The 19,780-nt window shown below is 45.2% G+C and overlaps 6 protein-coding genes across 6 annotated transcripts; 4 read left to right on the top strand and 2 right to left on the bottom strand.

Moving 5' to 3' along the window:
• Nucleotides 1-751: 751 nt before the first annotated feature.
• On the top strand, nucleotides 752-1,459 carry J7337_013498 (uncharacterized protein; the record flags this gene model as incomplete). The annotated part of the gene is made up of 1 exon (XM_044830988.1): nucleotides 752-1,459. One exon carries the CDS (start codon nucleotides 752-754, stop codon nucleotides 1,457-1,459), a length of 708 nt encoding a protein of 235 aa, XP_044674263.1.
• A 232-nt stretch (nucleotides 1,460-1,691) lies between these two features.
• On the bottom strand, nucleotides 1,692-2,968 carry J7337_013497 (uncharacterized protein; the record flags this gene model as incomplete). The annotated part of the gene is made up of 4 exons (XM_044830987.1): nucleotides 1,692-2,087; nucleotides 2,143-2,351; nucleotides 2,406-2,544; nucleotides 2,594-2,968. 4 exons carry the CDS (start codon nucleotides 2,966-2,968, stop codon nucleotides 1,692-1,694), a joined length of 1,119 nt encoding a protein of 372 aa, XP_044674262.1.
• A 2,216-nt stretch (nucleotides 2,969-5,184) lies between these two features.
• Nucleotides 5,185-6,298, bottom strand: J7337_013496 (uncharacterized protein; the record flags this gene model as incomplete). Its single annotated transcript, XM_044830986.1, has 2 exons — nucleotides 5,185-5,952; nucleotides 6,038-6,298. The coding sequence occupies 2 exons, from the start codon at nucleotides 6,296-6,298 to the stop codon at nucleotides 5,185-5,187; spliced, it is 1,029 nt and encodes a 342-aa protein (XP_044674261.1).
• Nucleotides 6,299-7,512: 1,214 nt separating this feature from the next.
• J7337_013495 (uncharacterized protein) lies at nucleotides 7,513-8,418 on the top strand (the record flags this gene model as incomplete). Its single annotated transcript, XM_044830985.1, has 1 exon — nucleotides 7,513-8,418. One exon carries the CDS (start codon nucleotides 7,513-7,515, stop codon nucleotides 8,416-8,418), a length of 906 nt encoding a protein of 301 aa, XP_044674260.1.
• Nucleotides 8,419-14,001: 5,583 nt separating this feature from the next.
• Nucleotides 14,002-14,493, top strand: J7337_013494 (uncharacterized protein; the record flags this gene model as incomplete). The annotated part of the gene is made up of 1 exon (XM_044830984.1): nucleotides 14,002-14,493. One exon carries the CDS (start codon nucleotides 14,002-14,004, stop codon nucleotides 14,491-14,493), a length of 492 nt encoding a protein of 163 aa, XP_044674259.1.
• A 1,182-nt stretch (nucleotides 14,494-15,675) lies between these two features.
• Nucleotides 15,676-17,352, top strand: J7337_013493 (uncharacterized protein; the record flags this gene model as incomplete). The annotated part of the gene is made up of 1 exon (XM_044830983.1): nucleotides 15,676-17,352. The coding sequence occupies one exon, from the start codon at nucleotides 15,676-15,678 to the stop codon at nucleotides 17,350-17,352; it is 1,677 nt and encodes a 558-aa protein (XP_044674258.1).
• Between the last annotated feature and the right edge of the window lie 2,428 nt (nucleotides 17,353-19,780).

Raw genomic sequence — 19,780 nt, 5'->3', positions numbered from 1 at the left:
ATATCCAAGCACGTACAGCTCCGCATCGCACTACAGAGCAATTTCACGCGAGACAGGCATATCTCGAAAGTGATCGAAACAGTGGAAAAGGGCTCAAGACAATTTAAGCACAGCCGAACTCCAGATGCGGGCCGCAGAGGCCAAAATGGCCGCGCTCGGGGTAGTCCCAGATGCACAAGCGCTATTGCACTAGATGTCGTCCACAACAACATGAGGGGCACATTTCTATAACGCACAAATCAACTATCACGGGTAAATAGAGTGAACATGTTTTGATTTCTAACTTGTTCGGGTATTGGGATGTTTGTTTGATAGATATGGTGTTTAATGACATTGGTTTTTTCCTACATCCGAATGCGGGTTGGAACCTGTCACGCATTCATTGCCTGTAAAGTTGGTATATCTCGACCTTTCATTTTCGCTCCGACGCGCGGTGGAAGTATCTCAATCGACCATGCTTGAATAGGCCATCCTCTTTGAATCTAATTGAGTGGCTGTGTTCCTGTTGGATACTCCCCTAGTCCAATCCCCACCGTGGTCCTCTTACTTCCACTCCAGCTCGGATATATCGCCAACCGGTCGAACTTGATGCGACAGCCATCGGAATATATGTGTTTCGTCTCAAACTCTTGCTATACTACACAGTGATGTGCTGTCACTATAAAAGGCTCGTAGAAGCACAACTTTTAGCTTCAGCTGACACCATCAACATCCGTCATCACTCTAAATTCATTGCACCCAATCTAGCAAGATGGCTCCCCTCCACATAGGTGCCCTTGTTTACGACTATCAAGCTATAGATGTCTTGGGCCCAACCGACCTCCTCCACTCTGCCACCAAGCCATACATCAGTCAATTATCTGGCTATATGAAGATCGAGCAAGAAACCATCTCTCGCGCCCCAGAGTTTGTCTTCCATCACATCGGCATCACTCGCGAAACCTTTCTTCTTCAAACAAGCAACATTCCGATTGTTCCGACTACAACCGTTGATGAATGCCCTGAAATCGACTGTCTGCTTCTCGGGGGCCCGGATCCCACGAACTTCGAGCTTCATCCCAAGTACGCCGAGTTCATCCGAAAGCACGTCGCAGCTGGAAAACTCCTCTTCACCACTTGCACTGGAGCCAGCGTTGCTGCCGCAGCGGGAATTCTAGACGGCAAGAATGCGACAGTCAATCATGGTGCTATCCAGCCTCTCAGACTGAAATTTCCGAATGTCAAGTGGACTGATGAGAAGAAATGGATTGTCGATGGAAATATCTGGACTGCGGGTGGTGCTGTCGCCGGAATGGACATGTTTGCATATTGGATTAAGGAGAATTTTGGAATGGATATCATGGTCTTGGCTGCGTCGATGTTGGACTATGAGCCGAGAGACGTTGATGGTATTTTGAACGTCATTCCGAAGAGGTATGATGAGAATGGCAAGCAATGGCAAACTCATGTGTTCAAATAGAAATTGTTGCCAGTACCTGCTGAGTCCAACCTGGGTGGTATTAGTCAAGACACCTAGCAGGTCCATGTTACATCACCCAAGAGATCATTGAAACTAAGTTTTCTCTGCTGATTCAAGCTCTCGGGGTCACAAGTCTCAACTGTAATGGAACGTAAGTCTTATCTATTGCAAATTAAGTCATCTCATGACTGGGTATATAACATATCTAAACCAAACACCATCACTTCGATCATCATTTTCTTGCATCCGACTCCTCAACTGTAAACTCAACTTCTTTTGTGATTCCAGGCATTGATGGAATAATTTCGTCCGAACTAGCCTCGCCGCCTCCTCCGTGGATGTAGACATTCCGATCATTCACACTTCCAAGCCCCGTCGTTGATCTGATAGACCTTCCATTACTCCTCTTCCAGTTTGATCCATTTCCGTCGGCGAGCATGATACTTCCAGGTTCGGGACCGCCTTTGTACTTTGAGCTGACGTTGTTGGACGAGAGAAGTGAACCGAAGATGGGTTTGAGCTTTTGGCGCATCCATCCCCATGTACTGGGAAGGTTGGCTGTCACGACGGCAACGAAGGACTCTCGTACAGCCCAACTAGCTCCCTCTTCAGGGCCCGTCTTGGGATTCTGGCGATGTCAGTACTCCTCATCATAACCTCTGTGGTGGTTGGAAGTCGCATACCTTGAGTATTAGGATACATCGTAGTAAACCCGCAACCATCACAAATACGGCCCCAGAGAAGAGCACGAGTAATCCATACTTCTTCACTTTGGGAATTCGAGCGCCCCAAAGCATCGGAATGGGGATCGCGAGCAAGTAAATGTCAGTTAGGATGTTGAGGCTGACGATGATGAAGATGTAGAGCTTGGACAGCGCGGGGTGGCAGAAGTCTACAAAGAATTAGTATTTTGCTTGCCTCTCACTCCAGTTGTGTCTCTACGTACTGCCTGGGTCGGGGTAAATCTGCCAAAAGCGGTTGAATGGATGGCAGCTGAATAGAATGCAACAGACAATGGCGACGTAGGTAGAGGCGATGAAGCCGAAGCCAATGTAGATACGAGTTTTGTAACCGGTGAGACCAGCCTGACGACTTTAGCCCTGTCATTCAGTTTTGATGCCGTGTTAAACTTACCGTGAGTCGAAAGTAAAAGGCGCACAGCGCACTCTTGATAACCCACAACACCGTGGCGTAAGTAATCCAACCAGCAATCTGAATCTTGGATCCTCCAACCCTCCATTTATATTCTTCAGTGTCTGGAGACAGAGCCTTGCGCTCCTCATCCGTCATCGAACTGTTGGTCAATCCATGAAACTTTGCTCCAACAGTATAGGCAAGCGCCGTCTCGATCGTATACGGAATAATCGCTACCAGCATGAGGTAATCATCGGCCTCAAAGTTCCTCACGCCAACTTGCCGTATCCTCGCAAACGTTCGCAGCCCAATGACCGAAATGCCGATAGAGAGCAGTGTAAATGCCTCGGCGGCGAAGGAGGTAGCTCCGCCCATGGCTACAGAAACAAAAAGCGATACGAAAAACAAACGCCTGCATAGGGGTCACGACTCAAGGGGAGGGGGAGCCTTTAATGCCAGCTAATGCCTGAAAAGCACGTAGCCACTTGCATGGGTCACATCCGTCCCCCCGAAGAACCATCGCCAATCACGACTCTATCTTGCAGCATCGTTCCGGTGATAAGAATCACAGGCACAAGTCCGCGCCCAGGAGGGATGTCATGGGAATTAGATGCGGATGAGGCTTGCAGTAGTATTCTACGCTAGAAGACGATCGACACTCGCCAAGGATTTGGTGTAGAATTGGGCCTCTCAGCTGCCGACTCGAGTCATTTCCTCACTGAAGATCGCTTGGAAAATCTTTGTCAAACTTGATAAGCAGGATGATCATCTTGTGTCAAAACGTGGCAGTGAGTCATGCGTTTCAGATAACGCCTGAAGTTTCTTTGCTGAGAAGAGGAATGTTTATCGGTTGGTGATGTTGAACTGTTCTCTCGGGAAGAGGATCCCGCTTCCCGAAAAGACCAATCAGCGACGATCAGTGTCAGCTCTATTGAGTCGACTCAGCATCTGCAGAGTCAGAAAAAAAGGGTTCATGAATGGCTTACCTTGTTGAGACAATGTAACCGGGCTTGTCAAACTCGAAAGCCTCTCCTTTCTTTGTTCATGATCTCCGGATTTGCAAAGATCCGCGCCCATCTCAGGGGCTACCGAGTCCCCGAATTCTTCATTGCAGCTCCCCGGCAGGCAAAATGCTCCACATTCCGAAATTGACTAGGATTATTCGGAATCAGAGGGGAGGGTTCTGCGCCGCAGTTTCTTCAGGAGTAGATATCTTGATGTGAATTATTGATGTCTTAGAATGCATGAGTCGTGAACTGGCACGACAAAGGTGCTTTTGTTGACTGCCTTAGCTGAGTCTGATTGAAAAGGTTCTTGATAACAAGTCAATGCGGCAGATGGACCGTAATTGAGACGCGTTCCGCTCAAGTGCCCCACCGACTCTTTTAGCTCTCGTCATCGTTTCCATTCGGAATCCGTACCGTAGATTACGACGATGCGCTGAAAAAGTTTGCGATTGCAGATCACAAAACTTTGGATTCCTTGGCACATTACTCTATTGTAATCATTTCCATCAAGCACAGTAAATTACAGCCTTATGGGGCGAACGTTTGGTCGTGTTGAGATGTCGGGAGGCCATGAACACGTGGAACCGGAACGCTTGGTCGAAAGCCCAAATTGGTGTATGTGGCTGTCACGTATTGGACCAAAGACATCCACGTTCTATAAAATCACTTGATTCTTCTCCGACACCGTATTTGTATCTTATTCACGAAATAAAACAAGGGCTATCGGTAGAGTTTACATGGGGAATCAAACGAGAATCAGAACATTAGCCTGGACAGTGTTTGGGTTGAAGGCTATTGACGTCATTCGAAGATTCATATACGAAAGGCTTGAAGACAATTTCATCTTTGTAAACCGCTGAGCCGAAAATCATAGCTTCGGACTAAAATATTGTCCAAGCCTACTTAATGGAGACTCATGCCCCGATTCTCTTCAAAGGTCATCACGCATGGGAAGGTTGAGCGTATCGCGGCTCAATATGATGAGCTTGATGAGTACCGCGTTTCATCTGACACATGGCCCTACCGTGAGATGCAGGACCCAAGAGACTGAAGAGGGTAGTTGAGCTTTGAGTGAGCAAGGATCTGAGTTAAAAACATTGACTTATGAGCATGTAGGCGATGAACCAGTCAGTGTTGGGAATTGAACAGAAGGCGACGGGAGTCCCAGGCTTCACAGTATGCTTGGGCGTGAAAAGTAGCGGGCGTGCAATCTTGTCACAGATCATGGATGAACGTTGGCGTTTCGGTGGACATTCCAAGGATGGGAGCAGTGTTTCTGTGCAGAAAACAATCACTCAGGCAATATCACGACTGAAGCTTCACTGACGTCATCGTTGAGATTCCAAAACAGCCAACCCTAAAGTCATTGGAAAGCAGGATCCTTTGATGTATCGAATGCTCATGTGCGAAATTACCTCCTCAATCTCAATCTATGTACATCCAAGCATATTAAACAAATAAGCTAAAAGTCCTTTTTCGCGGACGACCAAGAAGTTTCGAAAAACTAAACAAATCAAGTCATTTTCTCATATCCAGCAATATCCCAGTCATTAACGCATAACTTCATAAGCAACCCTTGTCTAGTCAATTGCTTCGATTGAACAAGCTCATCCGCAAGCCCCCCTTCTTAGGCTTTTGATGAAAAGAGCTCTGCGCGCTGACCGGTCGATGTTCGAAACTGTCGATGCTCTCCATGCGCTGAACGGGCTGACGGATGGCGGGTGGTGGGGGGGCCTGCTGTACGAGCTCTCCGCGGAGAGCTTTGCCTACTTGATCATGTTGACGTGAATAGTCATCATGCTTGGACTTGGCTTCAATGAAGCGGTCCTCGGCTTGGCGACGTCGTTCCTGAAGAGCGCGGATCTCATCGTCGAGTTGGTTCATTTGGGCTTGAGCTTCACCCATGAGATGATCATACTCGTGGATCTTCTGCTCAAGAGGTAGAAGAACGCTCTTTTGAATGGAGGGACTGTTGAGACGGTTGATGTCATTGCCGGGAACTGCTAGACGGTCTGGTGAAGGCGCGCGACGCTGCTGATGCTGCTCTGAGGCCATGGATTGAGAAACACGGCTCTGTTGGGTGTTTGGCCCATTTCGGGGAGGTGACTCTCCATGAGGTCGGGGTTCAGACTCCGAAGCGCGGCGCGATTGTCGCCTGTAACGACCGTCTCTGGGCCCATTGGGCTGCTGCTGCTGAGGACCGCCGTCCATTCCGCCAGGGTAAGTTGGAGGCATTGGTTGCTGAGGACCTGGACCTGGACCTCTGGGAGCATTGTTGTTTGGACCTTGACCAGGCGGCGGTTGTCTTCGCTGCCCAGCATTACGGGAAACCTGACCAACCGGAACAACACGCTAAAAACAAAAGGTTAATCACGAGGCTCTGACGCGGAGAAAAGATGTTGCAGAAAAACCGTGTTCTCTAGCGTGAAAAACTCACCTGCTGCTGCTGTTGTGCTTGTGCTAGCATGGCGTCTTGGAGTGCCACGTCAGAGGTGGGTGACCGCATGTCGAACTCTTCACTCTGAGGGCGGAAGTCATCGAGCTGCTCTGGCGATTGAGTGCGTCTGTATCTCGGACTCTGGCCATTTCGCGCAGCACGAGCTGCCTCGCGGGCGTCGCGAGCAGTGCGAGGCTCAACTGGATAGCCCGGGTCTTCCAGGTTGTATCTTGGCTGATGGGGAGCCGCCATGGTAGCCATCATGCGAGGCGGGTGAAATGCGGTGAAAGAACACCAAGAACAAAAAAGTTGGAATGAGAATGTCTTACGAACAAGACATGAAAATAGCGTGTAGAGAGTGAAAGGAATGAGAATCTACACCGACAATGTCAGGAACTGATTCATGTTTTAGTGAGGTCTGGAAAGGCGAAGGCTGGAAATCGCGAGGTTGGTGGTTCGGCTTGGGTTGCTTTGGTGCAGCCAAGGAGTAAATTTCTTGAGGTTGGGGAGTTTTCTTAGCTTCAGGGGTCCGACCCACTGAAAGACAACACCAGCCACTGCCCTCGTCAGACTTGGAAGACAGAGATGGTGTCAAAATAAACTCAGCACCAGTCGCATTGAACTTATGTGAAGTTTACCTAAGCATTTCTGTCACTTAGACTCAACGAGACTGCATAGCACAGTTCAGACAGTGCCTTTCTATTTTTACGAAGAAATATGCAGCAACGCGCATCGCCTCGTATCTATCAATCGAGTACACGTTGAATTCACCTGCAGCGGAGTGTCCTTCTGTGCTCGTAATTGATCCACGTACTGACACAGCGGCTAGATGCACCCTTTGCCTTCCAGGGATCATCGAGTGTGGCTGGGTCTCGAAAACCCGGTATTCCCAGATTGACGGGCGTCTATCACTTCGTTAAAGCAAGGAATCCGAGATGAAACGCTTCAATGACTTGCTTTAGTGTTTTGCTATTTGTTAAGCGAGCCTAGTTCAGCCGTTGAGTTTCGGTCTTGGTCTTCTGGGCTGGCGACGCATGCGATTTGAGGTTGCACTCACTTCTGCACGTCAACGTTACACAGTGTTATCTGGAAACGCGCGTCGAGACAGCAACGATCAGTGCTCAACCTTTGCATTAACTGTCATTATTCTTCTTTTGTATGCTATGAGAAGGTTGGTGCAAGCTATGTCGCACTCAGAGTACTGTGACAGTTTATGCTTGCGACCGTTGTAGAAGTGTCATGACTTGCTCTTGGTTAGCCGTAGATATCGCGTCATGGTTATGGTGCGACACGCAAAATTTTCCGCGTCAGAAGCCAAGCGGCCCGTCCCATCACATCCAAGCCCAATCTCACCGCCATCGATTACCTTGACTCAGATCTCAAACACAGCCCAACATTCGTCGCGTACAGGGTAAATGCTTGCTGATGCCTAGTCTAATTGACAGCGACACCTCACGTCATATAAGCGGAGCGAAATGACCCAAGATACCGTGCCAAAATTGGTCACCGTCATAATCACAACTTCCCCAACTCCATCCGCGCCTTCGACGGAGCTTGTCTCCGCGGTCCTCGAGTCATTTGAAGAGCATTGTCATGCTTTGACATTATGTGATGTTATTGTTGTTTTCGACACTTTTGACCAGATAGTACCTACAGCGCGATTGAAGAAAGGACAAGTCACGCCTCAGCAGGCAGCAGATTTTGACGAATACAAGAAGAATATCAAGGAACTGATACTCACGAAATATCGCCATGTCAGTGCTGAGTTCACCCAACGGCGTGCTAAGGCCGAGTATGGTAGTCCCAATCCCCAGAACACTGTTGACTACACGATATCGCAAACCAGCGACAAGAAAGTCACCTTTATAGAGCCTTCAAGACGACTAGGGTTCGGTCTTGCAGTCAGATCAGCCTTAAGGGTAACTCAAACTCCTTTCGTCTGGGTGCAGCAACATGATTGGGCTTTGGTTGCAGACTTCCCCGTGGCGCCTCTTGTACAAGTCATGAAAGCATACGATTCTCACCCAGAAACTCCCATCAAGTATATATGCTTAGCTGCTGTTCGTATGCTCTCACATGCCATATCCGAACAACATGCAGTCTTGCGAGAGCTATCATCATCTCTTACACAAAAATTCGAAGATCCGACACATCCTGGTGTCAAGATACCCTTGACACCAATTTACTTCTGGCATGATAAACCCCATCTTGCATCAACAGCACATTACCTCCAGAGGGTGTTTCCCTCACGGCTGGCTATGCTGCGAGGAGACTTTATTGAGGACAAGATCGGACAAAGAGCTCGCGCTCAGATGAAGGAAGGTCTCGTAAGTGTACTTGCATTCTATATCCAACGAACATCGGAAGTTGCTGCCATGTGAAAGCACTTGCTGACGACAAGCAGTGGACGAAATGGGCTACTTGGCTCTACTACCCTGATGATGGGAAACAACTATGTTTGAAACACCTCCAGGGGAGGACTTGGGTGGGTGCTGAACGACAAGCCGATAGAGCTGCTATGTGGAGAGAAAGGAATGAGGCGGAACGAGCAACTCAAGACGACAGCTGATCTAGATATGGATAGCAACTGTATTCTCAGTGAACCAAACGCGCCCCAATTTAACCTTCCTTCGTTCATTTAAGCATCACGATTACTTCATCGCCAACACCACAGCACAGACTCATGGGCCTTTTCTCTTTGTGACTATGAACTAGCGAAAGGTCTCTTCTTTGGAGAATCTCGCAGTTTTCTGAGTTTTCTCAGCTTTCTCAGCTTTCTCAGCTTTCTCAGTTTGCAATGCAAGAATCACTCCATTCGCTACTCATGCGTACAGCTCCTCGCCATTGCTTCATGCCTCTAGAGAGCAAACAATACGAGTTCCGAGTGCAGCACCAAAGGGATATCCATGCATACTGGAATACGCATCCATCCCTGGGAAACGGTACTCTCCAAGAAGATTGCAAAGGCCGCTGCCAACATCTATCGTCTCCTCGGTGAATATGTCAACCTCTGACTCGGCGATATAAATCCCGAGTACTGGACTCTTGGTGCCCTTGAGAGTTTGCACGATCTTCTGTTTCACGCCACTCGCCATATCGATGACCCAAATCAGCGGAAAGAGAAGTTTGGCGACATCAAGATTTACTTGGTAACCTGCGCTTTTGTAGATGCCTAGCGTGGCATGAAGCCAGCACTTTATCCAAGGCGTCCGCAAGAGAAACAGCTTTTCTTCCCCATTTCACACAAAAACCTCACGGACGCGACCACAGTCAATGAGAGCGAGGGATCGGAGACCGAGCCCTCTATTCCTACACTAGAAAGACCCCAAACGAATCCCATGACCCGCAAGCATCCTGCAAGCGAGTCTTTCCTTGAGACTTCCCCCAAGCAGTAGCCCGACAGGGGATTGCTGTTTTAGCGACGACAGGCGATAACAGTGAGGTAATTCCACTGTCTGGACAGGTTTACAATACTGACTTCTACAGTTCCTCTCAACCGATTGCGAACTGATTCGAACTTGAACAATACCAAGATGGGGAAGAGGACAGCTTCCTGGAGATGTTGCGGGAGCTTCCCATCATCGCTTCAACATCCATCCGGCAGCCTCTTTACTGATTCGTTTCACGGTATCCTTTCTATTCGCTCGCCTCACGGCAACCTTACAGCGCCCTTCTCTGCAACGCAGCGGCCCTCTTAGACCTGATTCTAAGCAGAAGAGGCGCTATAAGAATTTCAAACAGGGAATCAAGCAGCTCTATCCCACAAAAGCATTTTTGCTGGGCTCTGAAAGCTGTGCCGGAAGCACTAGTTCAAATATCAAGCAAAACGCTCTGTAGGCTGAAGACCCACAGAAGAAGGAGCTTTTAGTCAAGCTACTTGAGAAGATGCATAGTACCCATACTATGTTGGACGATTTCCTGTTCAAAATGCATTCGCCAGTCACATCGATGCACAGTGATCGGACCCAGCAGGACCGGGAGAGAGGCAGCCACACCACGATAACCGAGGGAACAACGTGACGGCAATGTTCTCACCCGGCAATCTACTATAGGGTCAAAATAAACTAACAAAAGGTATTCAAAACGTATTATAGACCTATATTAAGCTTATACTAAATTATTGAAATCTTCTTATCTTCTAGGGTCAACGTCATGAGTTCCTCTCCTATGCAGTGATACAACTCATCACAGGGCAAGAGGATCGAGCCCCAGGCAATTGACTATATCTCCAAGACTACTGGCGGCACCAGGGATACGTTGTGTCGCAGGGCAAATGGGCCGGGCCCAGAACTTTGGCTCTTCATTCGCCTTATGGCTACTGGTTGTGACCAGCAATGGGGTTATAATGCTTGAGCCTAAGCTTGATTCATCTCTCATCTCCTGACCTCCTGCGCAGAGATTTCCTATCCTCTCATCGCACCTTTCTTTTATTTGCTTATCATCTTCATCGACGACTGTAGACAGGATGGCTGACTCCAATCTACGGCGCTTCCATCCAAGCCGGCATTCAGCCACACTTGATGACCATGTGAACATACCATACCTATTGCCGATACGCATGCGTGAGACAAGACAGATTTCCCTCCCCTGACACGAAGGAGGCTATCAACAGACGCACCGTTATCGATAACCAGCAAAATAGTATCTTTCTTCACCCTTCCTATCCTTCATCCTTCCTTGCAAGCTTCTGCCTGGTATTAGTTCTACTCCCCCTCTCGCTCTTCTATCATCAACTCCTTCGTTTGGTACTTTGATAAGTCTTATTATGTCTTTTTGCTATTTTTCTGATATCGTATTAGCTGCTTCTATCGTGTCTACCCCTGTCGGACGAAGTGTTCCTGCATCCGGAAATGTGAGCTTTAGCCACCCAGTCCTTATCGACTGGAGGCTGAGCGGCCCAAATAAGGAGATCGAAGCCATGGTCAGCCGTAAGTGATACTTGAATCGGCGTTTGACACGTCTATTGGCGGATCCATTAGACGCATTAGACCATGACAAGACTCAGAGTAGTCATGGTCGCGTTTACTCCCCCTTTCCTCGGGGCCTAATGACGCTTAGTTGAAGGGAATTCCAACTTAAACAGTGGCACTTATGTTGGTATATTATCTTGATCCTGCTCCCTATCCATATGGCATTATTGGCAGTTAGAGGTTCGCAGCGAAAACGTAAATTCGAAGTCGAGTCTTTCGCGATTCCCGCCGACAGACCGCAATTAAAAGCTACTACGATCGGCAAGGAGAAAGAAACACCATAGGGATATCCGACAGCACATTCGCGTGATCGACTCCGCCAAGATTCATTCATGAGCCTTGGAGTGTTCAGCTGTGACAACAGTGGTCTTACATAGTTTAAGAGACTCTATGGGGAGGGCCTTTGTTCAATGAGTTGAAAATCGGCATAAGTCTATTCAGGAATTACATCACTACAAGTATTTTCACGTCAAGCGATGATTCCGTGTCAACTTTTCGACGTCATATGCATACTCAGGCAATGACTGGACTCTTTCACACGAATAAGCTAGTTCTGAGCTGTAGGAAACCCGAGTTTGATGATGTGTGCATCGACTTTGCTTTGCTGCCAACGACTGGCGCATGAATAAACAGAATAAGAACAACAAGGGATGAACTGTTAAGTGGGTACTTCGGCTGTAAGGAAGTTATTGACTCAATCTCTGCAGATTCTGATGTAATGCTCATAAAACGAGCGCCGCGAGTTTCCATTATTGAAAGCGAAAGTCTACCCATCAACCACAGTGACTCATTTGGTTCTCACCCGACGACTTATTGCAACCGATGCAGATAGCATTCCGTTGTACGTACCAGGTCTTGGGAAGGTACTGCAAAAGTTTCTCGAAGGATGGCGCGTCATTAGCATCCGCTCTCACGCTGGGTTATCTACAAACCCGAAAATTGTCAAACGAAGAAGCTGGCAAAATTCACACTTGAGGTTTGTGATTATGAGAGTCCTCCCTGTCCAAACTTTTGCTATTACAGTTGGTTTGATGGGGCGCGACTTGACTCACATTGTGAGGGACGGCTGCTTATATGGTATCGATTCAGAGCAAGCTCGCAGAAAAGGGCAAGCGGCCTACTGCTCTTTGATCTAGCCCTCGCCCCTCAGGTAAAGGAATCGAGGAAGACACACCTAAGCCTCCGGCTCCTGCAAGTCGGATAGTGGAAAATCAACGTTAATCATTGGTTCAGGATGCTTGAGTAAGGAAGTCTTGTCTTCTAAGTAGCTTTATCTCATATCACCTACGCTTCAAGCCTCAACACGGAAAAGCGGCGGTTCTTTCGCGACCTTAGCAGCCTCTACCACTGAACGCAGACGAAAAACAACCAGCCAAGCCCGCAGTGCAGTGCCAGAGCCGGTGGAGATCACAAGCTTACGGCCAGCTCCCTCTTGGTATATTTACACTATAACTGCAGCACTGATGTTCCTCACTGCGGTTACGTGCCATCAAGGTCTCGTGATCATGATCGGTATTCTCGTCTTCGTCCTCTCTTGCTCGTATTGTATGACGCTCTGATGAGTATTAGGCGAGGTTATATTTCCTGTCTAAATGATAGCTAGATGGCTTTGCGGACTTGGACTGCTATGCGGGATTAAAAAGGGGTTTAAGATGAGAATGGGAGTAAGTTTAAAGGACTGTACTATATAGTAGCTACTTGTAATATAATAATATAATAATCGTTCTAGGTTGTTACATTTATACTAGTAATTTTAGTTTCTATAATGGCATTTTGCTAGAAAGGATTGCTAAGAAGACACTTAAGTACATTATATAGTGTTTGCCTTTTAGTTCTTACCTTATAAAAAAGGCTATTTACTTAAAATTATATAGAAAGAGTGTTAGAAAAGTAGATACTTGCCCAGTATTTAACTATGAATAAGTGACATGGTATTTCTTGTGGCCATAATGAACTCAGTGTGACCGTCCGGAGTGATTTGATGAGGCTTCATGTAGTCAGTTAATAGAAGTTTGATCTATTGAAAGTCATGGTAACTTTGGCATCTGAGGCAGGTGTCTAGTAGCTGGCGCGGCTGGTTTGACCGAAGCTCAAGAGACTAGGTTGTAGAATGCCTCGGGGACAGGAGGAAAGAAGACTCAGGACCTTGACCCTAAGCGATAAAAATATTAGGAAAATTATTGTAAGAGGGAAGAGGAGCCAATGAAAATAAAAACTGGACTCTCGTAAAATATGGACAGACTTTCTGTTAGGTGATTCTGATGGCAGCTCTTGGTGAGGTCGCTACTAGAAAGGTAAGGGTGCCCCTAGTCTTGTGGTGAACAGTTGAGCGCAAAGTGCATTTTGATCTTTAGTTTTGGACGGGTTGGAAGTCGGAGTAGACAATCGGGCTATTGGACTTTGAATGGCCAACGTTGCAGGCAGAAAAAACGCTGACTGTGATGTCATTTGCGTCATTCGTCCATGCTCATTCTCTCCAATAGCAAGGAAACAACAAGCTGCCTTATGAAGAGAAGACTAAAGGGATAGTTCACTGAAAATACAGTGGCAATCCGTCATAACCATAGGCGGTAGCATCTGACACTACCTGAATTTGCCTTGTCATTCTTGCAAGCCCGCCACGCTAGACCTTAACGGTCATGTCGGATGGCTTGTCCGATCTAGCATTCGGATGCCCTGGCCTTAATCGACTTTCCCCGCTTGGCGCTTGACTCGTGGAGCGGTTAAAGAGACTTCCAGTCCTTGAACCTCTTTCATTACAGGATCTAGACATTCTTAACTAAGTAAACGGCGCGTGCCGTACTCAATTGCCGATGGATCTATGCGGGGTGTCGACCCCTCACCTCGAGCCGATCACCGTTCTCCATAATCGGTGAATCATCATAACTACTTGGCGATCTAGGGAGAAAGAAGGATAAAAAGAGTTATAAGAGAGTAGAACGTCCAGTATGAATCGGCTGTGATAGATAGTTCAAGGACAATTCAATTGACACAATGAGACTCTTGACTCCCCTCATCATTGCCTCCAATGCCATCCTGGCAGCGTCCCAACTCATGGGAACGCCATCCTACGAGTATCTCTACACCGTCAACGCAACCCTCGGTGAACGTTGGCCGATTGGCGACTACGGTCAAGGTAGCCGCGTTGTGATTCCCATCACCGGCGGAACCTTCAAGGGACCCAAGCTTTCGGGAACGGTCACTAACCTTGGTGCCGACTGGGGTCTCACCGACACCAAGGGTGTCTTCTTCCCCGATACCCGATACAACCTGAGAACTCATGATGGAGCTGATATTTACATCCAAACTTCTGGCCCGACGCAGCCTGATGGGAGGACGTTGTTGAGGGGCGTCTTCCAGGCGGCGCACCCGGACTATGAGTGGTTGAACTATGTCCTGGCTGTCGGGGTGTTGCAGAGACCGCCTGCGGAAAGCAAGGGTAAATATGTTGTTATTGACATGTGGGCAGTAAGTTATTCTAATTGATCAAACAGAGATAGGTTGCTGATCAGGAGATAGATGGTGTTGCCCGACTGTAACGGGAATTGCTAGGGCGAAGCCGACGGTGATATGGCCAGGATGGATATTAACTCTCTATGGATGGACATTGCGTGATTTGATACACCCTGGTAGAATGTCACCGCCGTGATAATTCCGATATGAAAAAGTCAAAATGTGCTAGAAAGTTCAGACGATCGAACTAGTTGTGGATCTGGGGTATTTCCATCGTCAATGGAATACGGATACAGAATGTACGGATATGGCGATAAAGTTCACAGGGGTCGATACAACAACTAAATCTACAACTTCACTTCTAAGCTCAACTTCTGAAGAATTCGTGAGGATGCAAAAACACGCATCTATCAACTTTCATGGAGATGTGATAATGAAGTAGATCAACAGGGGTCAAAGTGCCGTATTCCGTACGCTTGCAGCTCAGCCGTCATTGACAAAGAGGATGTTGCATTGGGAACCCATTTGACGCGCAATGATTCGGAATGCTATCCGGTTCCTGGACAGATGTGCAATGGTTCTTACTGGCGACAATTATCGATCGGCTAAGCAGGGGTAGTGCTGGTCGGAGCTAGAAAAGACCGCGAACCAGGCCTGGATTTCAACATTTGCAGTTGTGGACACCAGAAATCACTGTCTTGGCGGTATTTGGACTGTCAAACTTCAAACACCGAGGGCATTAATTGTGCCACAGATTCGCATATGAAGACGCAAGTTTTAATTTAACAATGGCCTCATTCCAAGAAAGTCTGCACCGCCCCTAATAGCAGAACCCATAATAACACTAGTCTCCATCTCAAGTAGATTATCCGGACCGATATCTCTGCCCATCCTCACAACGACTGACTCGCAAACTCCTCCCCAATCCATCATGCACCCCGGATCTAATTCCCAACCAGGCCAGCCGAGGTTTCAAGACCCCTTCTCTTCCCCTCACGAACACAACTACCGCCCTGCCAGACTAGCCAGACCATGCTCAATCCGCGATAGCACTCCCATGGTACTGCCGAGGGTTGCTGATATGGTAGGGATCAACGGCGTCTTGCTGCTTCAGGAATCATCCGCGTATTTGCTCAAAATCATCGCAAGGATCCCCCGCAAAATATAAGGGCATGGGTTTTGGTAAACGTTTATGCGGCAGACGGATATAAAACAATGTTGTCCGCCGGCTTTGTTGTTCTGCTTGGCTTTATTCCCCAGGTTCTCAGCAACACCTCGACTGATATTTGTTTACCGCAAGATAACATGCGTCCTACATTTTTGCTCTTTTCGGGGCTGGGGGCTTGTGCTGCTGCTGTCGGCAAGGGTGATGACTTTGCGGCTAAATGCGCTGGTTTTAAGAACTCGCTGAAGCTGCCCAACACCAAGGTCTGGTTCACCGAGCACGTGCCTGCTGGGAAAAACATCACTTTTCCTGACAACGACCCAACATGCACGCCCAAGAGCACTATCACTGATGTTGAGATCTGCCGTGTGGCTATGTTTGTCACTACTGGTCCCAAGTCAAACCTCACCCTCGAGGCTTGGCTTCCTTCCAACTGGACTGGTCGATTTTTGAGCACTGGAAATGGTGGAATGGCTGGATGTATTCAATACGATGACGTTGCCTACGGTGCGGGCTTTGGCTTTGCAACTGTTGGAGCCAACAACGGTCATAACGGCACTTCAGCTGTCTCCATGTATAAGAACTCGGGAGTCGTTGAGGACTATGTTTACCGTTCAGTTCACACTGGAACTGTTCTCGGAAAGGAACTTACAAAGAAGTTCTACGGCAAGAAGCATACCAAGTCTTACTATCTTGGATGCTCAACTGGTGGACGACAAGGATGGAAGGAGGCACAGAGCTTCCCTGATGATTTCGATGGTATTGTGGCTGGTGCTCCTGCCATACGTTTCAACGGTCTGCAGTCCCGTTCTGGAAGTTTCTGGGGTATCACTGGACCCCCTGGAGCGGCTACCCATCTCAGCCCTGAGGAATGGGCCATGGTTCAAAAGAACGTCTTGGTCCAGTGCGACAAGCCACTTGATGGTGTTGCCGATGGTATTCTCGAGGATCCCAACCTTTGCCAGTACCGTCCTGAGGCTCTTGTCTGCGGCCAAGGCCAGACAAAGAACTGCCTGACTGGTCCCCAGATCGAGACAGTCCGCAAGGTATTCGGTCCTCTGTATGGTAACAACGGCACATACATCTACCCTCGAATTCCCCCTGGAGCCGATCAGGGTTTCGGGTTTGCAATTGGGGAGCAACCGTTCCCCTACTCTACCGAATGGTTCCAGTATGTTATCTGGAACGATACCAAGTGGGATCCCAACACCATTGGACCCAATGATTACCAGAAGGCTTCTGAGGTCAACCCTTTCAACGTTGAGACATGGGAGGGAGACCTTTCCAAGTTCCGCAAGCGTGGATCCAAAATCATTCACTGGCACGGTCTTGAGGATGGCCTGATTAGCTCTGACAACTCAATGGAGTACTACAACCACGTCTCGGCTACTATGGGCCTGAAGAACACTGAGCTTGATGAGTTCTACCGATACTTCCGTGTCAGCGGCTGCGGTCACTGTTCAGGCGGAATTGGAGCCAATCGCATTGGAAACAACCGCGCCAACTTGGGTGGCAAGGAGGCCAAGAACAATGTTCTTCTCGCTCTTGTCAAGTGGGTTGAGGAGGGCAAAGCACCCGAGACCATAACTGGTGTTCGCTACGTCAACGGCTCTAGCACTGGAAAGGTCGAGGTTGAGCGAAGACACTGCCGCTATCCTTACCGCAATGTCTACCAGAAGGGTGATTACAAAAAGCCCGACAGCTGGAAGTGCGAGCTGCCCAAGTAAACGGAATGTCAACGAGGTGGTGCAGGTGGCGTCCATCATATAAGATTTATTTCATAGCATACATATAGCAGGATCGTCGTAAATAAGATGAGCTTTTACCTAGCACTTCTCCCTCTATGATCGGGATAATTCGGTACCGAGCAACACCGCCAAGGATCAAGTGATGTCAAGAAAAGCGACTGGTTACAAATTACCCCAAGGAAACCACTTCCTTGGAAGACTCCAAAACACGGGGGAGGATATATGCTGTCAACATCAGTCATTTCCCCAGACGCTTGCTGGCCAGTTGCATGTCGGCTAGTCATTCAACACGAAAGGTTAATACTGCCAAGAGACAGAGTTCCCCACGATGTTGGACTATCAAGAGGAAAAGTCGGAGCATCTGAGTCAAAAACAGTGAGAAATTGGATTTCTCCCCTCATTTCCCCAACCTTTCCCTTGCCCCCACAAGATGCTGAATCTTACTCCAACCAATGCGCCCTGGCGCGAAGCTGGGCGAGTCAGGGTCAGGATGCAGGAGAGTGAGGCGCGTTGTTTTCTAGAACACGTAGGATGCTGATCAGTTCCCCTCCCACCATGCAGTAAGTCACATACAGTACCCGTCATGAATCCTCCTCTTATCACGATAAACGGAAATAAACTCGCTGGCACTTCTCAAGTCCACCCGACCAGAATCTTACGATGCGTGACCTGTACGCCTCAATGGCGATAGACTCAACACAATTTGCAATACCGCCGACACTTTGTTTTATCTCTCTCTAATAGCAACACCTCTATTGCGCCGGTGTCGGATACTAACGTATTTCCCCACCACCCCATATACCCCTAGTCCCCGCATACCCGTAATAACCTCATATCAGGATCTGTAGATAATTATAATTAATTATATAATAATAAGTATTTATTTAATTAAGCTAAGATTTTAAATACTATTTAAAAAATATCGTTTTTACTATTAGTATTTTTAATAGCTTTTTTCTTTATAGTATTATAACTTAAATAAAAAAAGTGCTTATATTATATATACTTTATATTTTCCTTTTAGTTAATAATAGTTACTATATACTAAGAGATTCTATAAGTAATTACTAAGATATAGTTATTAGTAATAATATAGAATTATTAGTAATTCTAGATAATTATTAATAATTTTTAAAAATTACTTATAAGCTACTTATTATAATTATACTTTTTTAAAATATATATATATATTTATTTAATATTAAATAAAACTTAACTTATTAACTATTAATAAGATTTCTTTACCTTAATAAGCCTAATCTATACTATTAACTATTAAAAGATATAATACCTTAATATACTTAATATAATACCTTATATATTCTATAAATATAAACCTAATATAAATTAATTTACTTATTTAAAAACCCTAAACTATTATATATTAATAGCTTTTATTTAAACTATATTATATTTATATTAAGTAATATTATATTATTAAAATATTTAATAATATTAACTTAATACTTCTTTATATTAAAAAACTACTTAATATAATAAAAATAATAACTAAAATTTATTAGCTATATAATACTATCTATAACTTATAAAACTATATTAATAATTAAAAGGTATACTTAATAGCTAATAATAATATTAACTTTTAAGAAAGAAAAGATATTAAAAAAGCTTTTAAATTACTTAAGCTAGAATTATTTAGAAAATAAGCTATAAATATAATCCTATTCTTAACTTAAATAAAAGGATATTTTTATATATTTTTAATTAAGTTAAATATTACTATTAAAAAGGTACTTTTTATTATATTACTAATTTAAAAAAGTATTAAAAATTAATTTAAACTTATCCTTAAAGATTTTTTAAAAAATTAAGAAAATATATAAAATTAAAAAACTTAAAATATTTTTATTAATTAAAATAATTTTAAAAATATATTTAAAAATAACTTTAAAGTAATTAATAAAAAATAATAAGTAATTACTAAAATTATAGTATTTAAATAAACTTATTTATATATTATATATTTTACTAAATTTTAATAACTTATTTCTAAAACCTTATAAGATAATAAAGCCTTTATAAAGGTTTATTATAAAAAGTTAAAGAAAAAAGTTAAAAATAAATTATATAAAATAAATTAATTAAATAATATTATAAAGTATATTACTATAGTAATTAAAATTAATAAAAAATAATATAAATATAAAAAAAAAAAAAAGTAAATAAAATAAAAAAAGTAAATAACTATAATTTATATTATTTTAATTAATAATAAAATAATAATTAAAGTAACTTTTATAATTAAAAATAATAATAAAAAGGCTATTATAATAATACTTTATATAAAATATATTTAAGACTTATATTATTAAAAGCTATATAACTTAATAATAGCTAATATAAGCTATAAGATATATTTAAGTATAAATACTATAACTATAATTAA

The sequence above is a fragment of the Fusarium musae genome, chromosome 11 (assembly GCF_019915245.1).
Source record: "Fusarium musae strain F31 chromosome 11, whole genome shotgun sequence".
Taxonomy (NCBI): Eukaryota; Fungi; Ascomycota; class Sordariomycetes; order Hypocreales; family Nectriaceae; genus Fusarium; species Fusarium musae.
Note: the sequence above shows the minus strand (reverse complement) of the source record. Positions and strands in the feature narration are given on the sequence as shown.